Source organism: Phacochoerus africanus, chromosome 10, assembly GCF_016906955.1.
Source record: "Phacochoerus africanus isolate WHEZ1 chromosome 10, ROS_Pafr_v1, whole genome shotgun sequence".
Classification (NCBI taxonomy): Eukaryota; Metazoa; Chordata; class Mammalia; order Artiodactyla; family Suidae; genus Phacochoerus; species Phacochoerus africanus.
This window is the reverse complement of record NC_062553.1, coordinates 19511229-19523235: the sequence shown is the minus strand read 5'-3', so window position 1 is coordinate 19523235 and position 12007 is coordinate 19511229. Positions and strand designations below refer to the sequence as shown.

At 47.9% G+C, this 12007-nt stretch overlaps 1 protein-coding gene across 4 annotated transcripts in view; it reads left to right on the top strand.

The window, feature by feature from the left end:
- Positions 1 to 12007, top strand: part of SEL1L3 (SEL1L family member 3) — a 115311-nt gene that overhangs the window by 53775 nt on the left and 49529 nt on the right. For all 4 annotated transcript variants that reach the window (XM_047798403.1, XM_047798402.1, XM_047798401.1 and 1 more), the window contains exons 10-11: positions 8549 to 8760; positions 11072 to 11251. In XM_047798403.1, coding sequence (XP_047654359.1) covers positions 8549 to 8760; positions 11072 to 11251 — 392 coding nt within the window. The remainder of the gene's footprint in view (positions 1 to 8548; positions 8761 to 11071; positions 11252 to 12007) is intronic.

The following is a 12007-nucleotide window of genomic DNA, read 5'->3' as shown; positions in this document are numbered from 1 at the left end:
GCTCCTGAGGCAGATGAAGGTTCCCCAGGCTAGGGGGTCTAATCAGAGCTGTAGCCACCAGCCTATGCCAGAGCCACAGCAACTCGGGATCCCAGCCACATCTGCCATCTACACCACAGCTCACGGCAACGCCGGATCCTTAACCCACTGAGCAAGGGCAGGGATCGAACCCTCAACCTCACGGTTCCTAGTCGGATTCGTTAACCACTGAGCCATGACGGGAACTCCAGGACTTGGCTTTCAATTCTTCTGTCTCTATAATTAGAAGTGGCCTGGCTGGATCATACAGCAGGTCTATGTTTCATCTTTTGAGGAACCACTATCCTGCTTTCCAGACGGGCTGCATCATCTTACCTTCCCATCAGCAGAGTGTATAAAGGTTCTAGTTTCTCCACTTCCTCACCAACATTTGTGATTTTTCTGTGTCTTTGACAGTAGCCATGGGGGCCTCCGAGCACCTCCTGGGGGTGAGGTATAACTTATGTTTGTAATTTACATACAGAGGAAAGCCTGGTTTTCGTAGGAATGGAGAATGCAATGCTCTCATAAAGTGACAGCGTCTATGAAAGAGGGTGATGGACCAGAAGGTACCCTATGGATATGAGAGATAAAGTGGCCCGAGTAGAGCTTGTCTCACCTGCCTCAGGGGACAGCCCTTTGGTCTTATCTGTGTCTCCCTTTCTCGCGCAATCACAGCTTGTTGAGGGTAGTGCAAATATCCCACGCACACTTCCGATTCCTCCAGTGTCTGCAAGCATGCATGTAAACGTCCCACTTTTACCTCCAGTTCTCCCACAGAGTCTGCAGTGGTGCTGGGCGTATGTTAGCTGCATGGTTATTAGTCTTTTCTTCCATAGGACCCGACCCCCCTCAAAGAACACACCCCAGCTCCCCATGCTCCTCAGCTTCCTGTGAGCTGCCTTCAAGTCCCCGATCAACCCCTGGCTCCTCACATCCTCTTCCCTGTCCCCCTAGGCGGACGGCTCCATCTCCTGCACCCTCCTTGCCATTTGGTAGGTGCCCCCTTATCAGGTCCTGTCACTACCACATCACAGGATCGATTTGCCTGTCTGATGCCACAGGGAAGCTCAGATGTCTTCAAAGACAGCAACAGAATCTCGGTTTTCTTTGAAGACCCTCAGTAAGTATTTGATGAGCCACTGAACCTGCTCCAAATGAATAAGTGAACTCATTGTAGGTACTCAAAACACCTTCGGGGACTTCCGGTTGCAGCTCAGCGGTCACAAACCCAACTAGTATCCATGAGGATGCAGGTTCGATCCCTGGCCTTCCTCATTCAGTGGGTTAAGGATCTGGGGTTGCCATAAATCGCAGCATAGGTCGCAAATGTAGTGTGGATCCCACATTGCTGTGGCTGTGGTGCTCCGATGAGACCCCTAGCCTGGGAACATCCACATGCCATGGGTGCGGCCGTAAAAAGGAAAAAAAGAAAACATCTTTGGGGGAGGGTGTCTGTGAATCACTGAAGGAACAAGGAATTTGACTTTCAGAGATACACGTTCAGGGTTGGCACTAGCAACGCCATGACACCCATCCAGACCGATGGAGGCCGTAGGCTTATTTGCCTTTTCTCTACGTTTTTCTCCTTTCTCTCCTGCTTTCCTTGTCTGCTTCCCTATCAGCAGCTGCCATCCTGGCTCTGAAAACACTTTTGCAAATACCATGTTTTCCAGGGCAGCCAGGATGCTGTCTTCCAACTCTGCTTTGTCAACAACAACAACAAAAAGACCAGAATCCTTCTTAGTCTGTGCACGGCTGTTGCAAAAGAACTCCCAAATACAGCCCTGGGGTTCTTGCTTTCAAGCATCTGTAACCTTGGTGCTGAGGCATACAGGTGCCCAGACGTGAAACGGCCCTAAGGTCCATGCAGACCCAACTTGGCACCCATGTTTTGCGTACCTGCAGGCATTGCCCCAGGCCGTAATGAAAAGGGCAGATCGGCCCCCACCAGCCTCTCTACCAAGTGCCAGAGGGTACTCAAGAGGGAGGCTTCTTACATGGTGACAGCTGATGTGCTACCGTGGTATAAAATGCAGCTGCGTCCACTGGCGGTTCCCACTCGGAAGTGCTCCTGGAGCCTCTGGCTGCCGTGCATGCAAATGGGGCAGCCTTCCTGCCCCCGAATTCTGGGACCACTGCTCTGCATCCTGATTTCCTGGCTTGGCCCCGGAGTTCTCCTGTGATGCTCAGTTCTAAAGTCCACCGCTGTCCAGATGCTGGGGTGAAGGGACCTCCGACATGAGATCCATGGTCCAGACTTCAGGGAGACCGTTCTGATGGGTCCATCTCTGCCGTGTTTCTTTGGGAACCTCTGATTCTCTAGGAAAATGGCTCCTGTCAGAGCAGAGATGTGGCCTTATTAGCACGGAGGCTTTTGCTGATGCTGAGATGGGGGAATTTTGCTACGCACGTCCTTTCATCCTTTAAGAGGGATGCTGGCTATTTCCTTTACTCTCCTGTCACACCTTTCTTGTCAAAACAGAACACTTTGGATACAGAAACCCTCTGAATGGGCTCTGGCCTCAGGGCAAAGAGGGGGTGGGGACTGGCTGGGAAGAGGCTGCGGCAGGGAAGTGCCAGCCAGGACTCTGGGCCCAGGAGCTGGTGATGGTGGGAAGGGGTGAGAAAGGTCACAGAGCCACGGGGGCAGGGAGACTCGAGGCAGCGAGGTAAACGAGATGGGTGAGTGGGCCAGCATGCCCCTCCAGACATCTGCCCAGGGGCCAGAACTGTTTACTCCCTTTCCGCCTTCATGCTGGACCGGGCACTCTGAGCCTCTGGGAGCTGCAGACTGACCACAGAAAGGCTGAGGACTGCCAGCTAGGGGTTCCCGGGAGGAGGCCAGGTCTGAGGCTGGCCTCTTCTCCCAGGGCTGACACCATCCGCATGGCTCCTTTGAAGTCACAGCCTGACTCCCGCTCCAGGCTTTGGAGGGCTGAGCGCAGGGGGCATTCCTCTACACAGCATGCCCAGGGCTTGCTGGCCGCCCTACTGTCACTCTAGCTTGTGTCTAACTCTTCTTAGTTGTGCCAACCACGGCCATGTTTATTTGGAGGCTAAAATGCAGAGCATGGGAGTTCCCGTCTCGGCTCAGCGGAAACGAATCTGACTAGTATCCATGAGGGTGAAGGTTCGATCCCTGGCCTTGCTCAGTGGGTTAAGGATCTGGCATCGCTGTGAGCTGTGGTGTAGGTTGAAGACAAGGCTCAGATCCTGTGTTGCTGTGGCTGTGGCGAAGGCCAGCCACTACAGCTCCAGTTCTCCCCTGGCCTGGGAATTTCCATGTGCTGCAAGTTCGGCCCTAAAAAGCAGTACATATATACATACATACACACTTAATAAAACACGGAGCATGGAAAAAAATAGAAGCACAATGTTACTTAGTCATGTCAGGGTACTGTGTCCTTTAAGAGCTGTGTTCACTGTTGTTCATCGAAGGACCATTATCTTATTTTTTTATTTAAGAAAGCATGCATTAGGAGTTCCCGTCGTAGCTTAGAGGAAACGAATCTGACTAGGATCCATGAGGATGCAGGTTCGATCCCTGGCCTCCGTCAGTGGGTTCATGAGCTGTGGTGTAGGTTACAGATGCTCTCGGATCTGGCGTGGCTGTGGCTGTGGTGTAGGCTGGCGGCTACAGCTCCTATTCGCCCCCTAGCCTGGGAACTTCATATGCCGAAGGTGCAGTCCTAAAAAAAAAAGAAAAGAAAAGAAAAGAAAGCATACATTATAGTTTTAAAAACATACACCCAGAGAGAGAACGAGGGAAAAGGAAGGAGGCAGGGGCGGGGGGTACGGAGGGCGGGAGAGAAACCTTACGTAGAAAAGCAGACAGTGTGCACTGCACAGAAAAGCACAAATAATTTACTTTTGAAAGAGACACAAGCCGCCTCTTTGGGTGTCGGGAGCCAAGTGGGGCTCACAGATCAGGAAGCGCATGGGGAAAGTGCTATGTTTTTTTAAGCGTGTAAACTTGGTACAGAGCTTTCCTTTTCTGGTTAAATGGTGTTTTCTCTCACGTTTTTTCTCCCTCCCTTTCAAACGTCTACTCTGGCTGCATGACACATTTTGAAAGCTTGAAACTAAAAATGACTTTCTGTGGATGCCTCCGTTCCACTCACGTTCGGGAAGCGTCTGCCTTTCTCCTAAATTCTCAGCCAGATGCAGCTCAGCTCCCTCAGAAGGCGGCTACCTTCCCACTTTCTGCTGCTTGCCGCTTTTAATGATAAGGACACAAATGGTGACCTTATGGTATTGCTGGGGAAAAAAAAAAAAAAAGCAGAGAGCAAAATAAACAATGCTGTGCTGCTTGGAAGAGAGTGAGAGTTAATTAATGGCCGTGGTGCCTTTTGTTTCTTCAGCTTCTGGTGCTGGAAGAAAGAAAAGTGGGAAAAGCCCTCCTACTTCTATTTCGTTTGTTTGTGTTCCATTACACCATCAATCTCCATAAACAAGGCATGTTTTTTAGTTACAGATCGACGAGAGAAAAAAAAATGCATATGCTAAACCAGATGGCCGAAATTAACAGTTTCATTAAACGGATTTTTAAATTGCCAGTTTTGCAATATCACCAGTGACATCGGAGCTTTGATTTTGTGCCACATTTGGAATTCGAACTTTAAAGAATGTGCAAAACAGCAGTTGTCCTTGACAACTATTATTACTTTATTATTATATTCACTAGTGCAGAAAATTGTCTAGATTCTTTTTTCAGAGGAAATACTGATAGGTGATATTTAGGTGGGGGGAGTTAAGATTTTTAACAGGTAAAAGAAGTAATGAAGGCTTTGCAGCCTGCCTCCGTTTCAACCTGCAAAGTTTTTTGGTGTGTTTGCTAAGGAGTTGGGCTTTAGGAAAGATCCCCTCCTGTTCCTTATCCTCCCGCAAAAATCACAGTTGCCCAGACACTCCCGCTAATGGTTGCTGTGCCAGAAGTCAGCAGGGCAAGTGCTTCATTTGGAGTTTCCTCTGGTTTGGAGTCTCTTCTCTCCCCTGAGCCCACAAAGCCCAAGGTCTGTGGGTACCCAGGCAAAACACATCATCTTTGTTATGTGTTTGGCAGAGCAGGTGAAGCTCAAATGAATCGTAAACAAAATGTTCATGTTGCTTTGCTCAGAATGTGCACAGAGGGGCAGCTGAGATGAGGATGTGTTTAAAGGTAGATATATGAATAAGCATCAGGAGTAGGATTTCTTTTGCCACTCCATCTGAGTGCTGCCATGCATGCGGAGTCCAGGGGGAAGGTTCTTACCCTGTCTAATGGTTGGGTAAGGATGGATTCTTCTCTCCACCATGCGAGGGGAAAATCCAAAATGAGATCTCCAGGCTCCTGGTGGAAAGCGGGGTTCTTATCCATTCCATCCCAACAGGTGAGCAGAGGGAGATGTGCAAGGATGTTTATTGCTGTGTTGCTGGTTATTGCAAGAGCACTGGAAGCAACCTGAGACTCTAAAAATAGAGAAGTGGTTGGAAAAAATGGCACTGCTATAGAATGCAATACTCTTGAAACTTTAGGAAGAATGAGCTTCTGACTGCCAGGGACAGGTATTCGTGGTGTGTGATTAATCTAAAAAAGAGAGTTGAGGGAGTTTCCATCGTGGCTCAGTGGTTAACGAACCTGACTAGCATCCACGAGGATGCTGGTTCAATCCCTGGCCTTTCTCAGTGGGTTAAGGATCGGCATTGCCGTGAGCTGTGGTGCAGATCGCAGACGAGTGGCTGTGGCTGTGGCGTAGGCCGGCAGCAACAGCTCCGATTAGACCCCTAGCCTGGGAACCTCCATATGCCGCAGTGCAGCCCTAAAAAAACAAAAGACAAAAAAAAGTTGATAGATAACCAACAAGAACCTACTATATAGCACAGGGAACTTATTAATATATTAATTTATCAACTCTATAAATACCTTATAATAACCTATAATGGAAAAGAATCCAAAAAAGAATATATGTGTGTGTATATATGGAGAGAGGGAGAGAGAGAGAGTCATTTTGCAGTATACCTGAAACACGAGGTTGTAAATCAACTACAGTTCAGTAAAAATGTATATTCATAAGGGAATAAGTCAAAATCTATAGAACCTTTTGGAGAGAAAATAGGTACCTATACAGGCAGATAGATGGGTAATGAATTATTGCCTATGCCAAGGAAAAGTCTGGAACATATACATCAAGTTTTCAGCAGTTTATCTTCACTATTAAAGAAAGATTGGGAAAGAGGGGACTTCTATTTTTGTTTTATACATTGTTCCAAAAAATTTTTTTAACAACAAGCAGCTATTTTGGGGGGATTTTTCCAAAAGATAGAAAGAGGAGCAAACGCCTTGTGTCTAATTGATAAGGTGGTTTTTTACGGCCCCTACTCCTTGGGATGGAGACAGTAAAAGCAGATCCAAGCTGCAGCCTCTCAGAATCCGGGAGGGGGCTGGGGTGAGGATTTCCAGGAGCCAGAGATGGGAGTGCCTTGGGCTGGGTGGAGGCAGTGGGGGAGCTCCTTTGCCACAGCTCTGTCAGGGCCAGCCAGCCCACCTGTGTGCGCTAAGCCCCTGGCACCAGCTCATAACCAATGGCTTGAGTTGCACAGTCTCATTCCTGGATCCTACTGGCCTCTGTGTTTAGCCGGAACCTCTGCAAGGGAATTGCTCTTAAATCCAACCTCGAATCTTCCCACTGAGAGTTTTTCCTCATTGGAGACTCTGTTGATTCCTCAATGGAGCGCTGGTGGAGGGAATCTCATGTTAGTAATGATTTCATTGGGGCTGGAAAGAAGAAAATCAAAGAAAAATGTTGGACGTAATTCTGTGAGGGAGAAAATTTTAGTGTTAAATGAGCCATATTTAAGGCTAAATGTAAACAGTATCTCTTTAAAAGGAAATAGTATCAAATACCATACGATATCACGTATATGTGGAATCTAAGAGATGGCACAAGTGAACCTGTCTACAAACCAGAAGCAGATTGGAGTTCCCATTGTGGCGCAGTGGGTTAAGAACTCAGCTAGTATCCATGAGGATGTGAGTTCAATCCCTGGCCCTGCTCAGCGGGTTAAGGATCTGGCATTGCTGCAAGCTGTGATGTAGGCTGCAGACACAGCTCAGGTCTGTCTGTGGTGTAGGCCAGTGGCTGCGGCTCTGACTCAACCCGTAGCCTGGGAACTTCCACATGCCACTGAGGCAGCAGTAAAAAGTGAAAAACAACAGCAGCAGCAACAACAACAACAAAACAGACAAACTAGAGGCAGATCACTGACATGGAGAGCAGACTTGTGGTTGCCAGGGGGAGGAGAGAGGGAGTGGGATGGACTTGGAGTTTGGGGTGGGTAGATGCAAACTATTACATTTAGAATGAATAAGCAGTGGGGTTCTACTGTACAGCACAGGGAACTAGGTCCAATCTCTTGGGATAGAGCATGATGGAAAATATATGAGAAAAAGAATGTACATATGTATGACTGGGTCGCTACGCTATACAGCAAAACAGTGTAAATTAACTATACTCTAATTTTTTTAAAAAAAGAAGATAGTACCTTTTCACAATCCTACACAGCCCTTTGTAACATAGCATGTAATAGAATAGAATAGCAAACATTCAGAGGCTGAATTAATAAACATAATATAGGCAGATTTTAGAGCACGGTAATACATTATCACTCATTTGGGCTTAAGCCTTTATGGAAGGATTGGGTATAAAAGGTATAATATAGCTTAGAGCAGTTGCATAAGGAGGTCTGTCCCCACGGAAGTAAGATGCTTATTAAAATAACGAGTTAGCTCTCTATTAGGAGGTAGGGGTACTGAGTAAGAATCTGGTTTTTGTGACCTGCCATCTGGATTCTAAGCTTGGCTCAGCCACTTGCCAGCCTTTGTAACTTTAGACAAGTTAGTTGACTTCCCAGGCTTCAATCTCCTCATGTGAAAAATGGGGACACTGAGAATAGGACGCACCTCCTAAAGCTGTTTAGAGTGCATGACAATTTGCATAAGACACTCGACCCAATGGTTGGCATTTCATAAGCCCTCAGTAAAAGTCGACTCATTCTTTTTATTGTATTTAGAAACCCACAAGGCAAACTGGAGGCCAAAGATGATAAGAAAGTATCTCAAAATAACGTTCTTGTGCTCAACTTTTTATTGCAGCACCTAGGAACTATTTCTCAGATAAAACACACTCTTCTTCAGAGTCCTAGAGGGAAAAAAAAAATCTCTCTGGCAGTTTCGGTGGTCCTGACATGGTGGTGAGTTACACCGAGTAAATTGCTCTCTTGAGGCGCTTTCTCAGCTATAGAAGGCACATCCTTTTCCCCAGAATAGAGGCTGTCATTTAGTGCCAAAGGAAAAACTAGTTCCAGAATGACACCGTGGCATCCCCAACGGGTTTGATTTACCTCCCCAGAAGGTGGTATATTTCAAAGCACTGCAGGACCAACCCTATTAATAACTCAGGTGATTTAATTGGCTTTTCCCACTTCTTTTTAAAGCCATGTCAATCCCGTGGTAGTTAATTGTGTGGGCTGTGAATTGTGTTATTTACAGTGCCAAGGAGCCAAAACGAATCTGTGTTAGAAGTCGGTGGGCGGATGTTCGAGAAGGCAGTAAAGAGACTCTCCGGTGTTGATGGTCTACACCAAATTAGCTCTGTCGTCCCCTTTCTGATGGATGCCAGCTGCTGTGGATACCATAAAGCATCCTACTACCTCGCCGTCTTTTATGAAACTGGATTAAATGTACCTCGGGATCAGCTGCAGGTAGAGTATTTCATGAGGTCTAGAAACATCAGTCACCTGCATTATAGTTGCAGAGTAAGACTCTCATGTCCCAGGTGGCACTGGTCGTGTTCATGCTCCCCAGAGTCCCTTAAAATCTTTACACTTAAGAAAAAAACAGCCTAGGACTTCCCATTGTGGCTCAGTGGTTAACGAACCCCACTAGCATCCATGAGGACGAGGGTTCGATCCCTGGCCTCACTCAATGGGTTAAGGATCCGGTCATGAGCTATGGTGTAGGTCACAGATGCAGCTCGGATCTGGCATTGCTGTGGCTGTGGTGTAGGCCAGTGGCTACAGCTCCAATTGGACTCCTAGCCTGGGAACCTCCATATGCTGCTGGTATGGCCCTAAAAAGACAAAAAGACAAAAAAGAAAAAAAAAAGAAAAGAAAAACAGGAGTTCCTATCGTGGCTCAGTGGCTAACGAATCCGACTAGGAACCATGAGGTTGCCGGTTCCATCCCTGGCCTCGCTCAGTGGGTTAAGGATCCGGCGTTGCCCTGAGCTGTGGTGTAAGTTGCAGAATCGGCTCGGATCCTGCGTTGCAGTGATTGTGGTGTAGGCCAGCGGCTACAGCTCCGATTCAACCCCTAGCCTGGGAACCTCTGTATACTGCGGGAGCGGCCCTAGAAAAGGCAAAAAGACAAAAAAAAAAGGAAAAGAAAAGAAAAAGAAAGAAAAACAGCTTAGGGCTCTATTAAACACAGATCTCCTGCTTCTGGTGAGAAAGCAGCACTTCATCTATTTCTGGACCCAGCATCGGAATAGTATTGTCCACTGTCTAAGGAATAGATTGGGCAGGACTTCCCAGGACCCCCATCCTTTAAGGACAGGTGCCTGCTACCCAATTCCTGTAACTCTTCTGGCTGTGAGTCCATCATCCCCTATGATTTTTTAGCTGAGTGAAACATTTGGACCTCTAAGCAACGTACTGTCGCAGTCAGCCTTCTGCCGTTAAAATTAAAGACATTCTAGACAGTTTTGTGTGTGGTGCAGAATGCAGATTCATTATGCAACTTGTCTTAACATTTAGAATTCCATTTTGATGAGTGCTGCTACATGGTCCCTGATCGTTTTTAGTTTTTGTGTTTGCACACGGGATCGTTCATCCTGGATTTAAAGAGACTCAGACCTTCCCAGGCGGCTCCATGTTCCCTTCAAGGGACTTCCTTGTGTGCCTCTGCTCATAAATGCTCAGGATTGATGGCATGCTTTCCTGATGCAGTCCCCACCGGGACTAGGAGGTTCTAGTCCCGTCTCTGCTACACAGTGCCTGGTTGGCCAAAGAAGGACATATGTCTTCAACTCTCTGAGCTCTGTTTCCACAACTCTGATATACGGTTGTTGGGCCAGTTGATCTTTTTTTTTTTAGGGCTGCTCCCTCAGCCTGTGGAAGTTCCCAGGCTAGGCATCAAATTGGAGCTGCAGCTGCCGGCCTACACCACAGCCATTGCAACTCAGGATCTGAGCCACATCTGTCACCTACACCGCAGCTCAAGGCAACGAAGGATCCTTAACCTACGAGCGAGGCCATGGATCGAACCCACATCCTCATCGATACTGGTCGGATTCCTTTCTGCTGTCCCAGAATGGGAACTCCGGGCCAGTTGATCTTTAAAGACCCTTCCCAATGGTACTATTCTGAGAGTGTAAGGCTGGGGCATGGGCCGTTCTTCAGATCGTCTGGCCAGAGATGACGTAGCTGAAGCAGACCAGGATCCTTCGAACCGTCAGCAGATACAGAGTGATGCTGTGAGGCCAGTCGGGGCAGACCCCATGCTCACAGAGAAAAGAGCAAAGGAGTTTTAAGCTCTTAGACGTTGAGGACAAACACCTGGGGATTTTGCAAACCGTTAGAAGGCTCTTGTGGCTTCTTTTCTAAAAAATTTTTAAAAGGCATATTAGGAGTTCCCGTCGTGGCACAGTGGTTAACGAATCCGACTAGGAACCATGAGGTTGCGGGTTCGGTCCCTGACCTTGCTCAGTGGGTTAACGATCTGGCGTTGCCGTGAGCTGTGGTGTAGGTTGCAGACGTGGCTCGGATCTTGTGTTGCTGTGGCTCTGGTGTAGGCTAGTGGCTACAGCTCCGATTTGACCCCTAGCCTGGGACCCTCCATATGCCGTAGGAGCGGCCCAAGAAATAGCAAAAAAGACAAAAAAAAAAGGCATGTGAACTGGTTTCTGGACTGACTAGGCTCGTCCGTAGAGTGGGGGCCACGTGACTGTTCTATGTTAGGATATTACGATCCCCTCCTCTAATCGTCTGAACGCTGACGATTTCTTCCAAACAGGGCATGTTGTATAGTTTGGTTGGAGGCCAGGGCAGTGAGAGGCTGTCTTCCATGAACCTTGGGTACAAACACTACCAGGGTATTGATAAGTACCCCCTGGACTGGGAGCTGTCCTACGCCTACTACAGCAACATCGCCACGAAGACTCCCCTGGACCAGCACACGCTGCAAGGCGATCAGGTATGAGAGAAATGGGTGGAGATGGTTATGGCCCTGCTTACTAGGACTCCATGAGCAATTGGAGAAATTGTATCCACGCCCGTGGCCGGTCTATTCGCTGGACTTCCGAGGACGAGCCTAATCGAATGCAGAGAACAGCTTCCCTGCATTCCCCAATGCCTGTTTCCTCACTGGGTTCTCAGGCTGGAGGCAGGAACAAGCCTACATCTGGGTGTGAAAAGCTTTTCATGAGCGGGAGGACTGGGATGGGAAGGGTAGATACGACCCTGGACAGATTTCTGGTACATGTTTTTTTCCGATGATTTCGGAAAAAAAAAAAAAAAAGTGTACCAGAAACAGGCATTTTGTCTTGTCTTTGTTCCCAAATCACGTGACATGGTGGGGTCTGGAGATGCCAGGGGAGATGGAGTTAAATTGGGCGGAGACAGTAAGCCAAGGCCTCCAATCAGTACATCACAAACAGGCAGGGACTACAATGCAAGGATGCAAGCTGCCATCCTTAGCTATGCTCCCGTGCTGCCGGGCGCCTCCAGAAATACCTGCCCATCATGTGAGGCTTGCTAGCGCAGTGCCCCCAGCTGACTGACCGCAGGCAATGTTTGAAGATTCTGCCTCATCCTGGATTAAGGACTGGATGAGGGGCATTAACTCCAGCCCCCAATTTTGCAGCTTCCCACATCTTATTGACTCATTAAGCAACGAAATCAATGGCTTACATCTGCTCCCTCCCAAAACATAACATGTTTCCGTTGGACC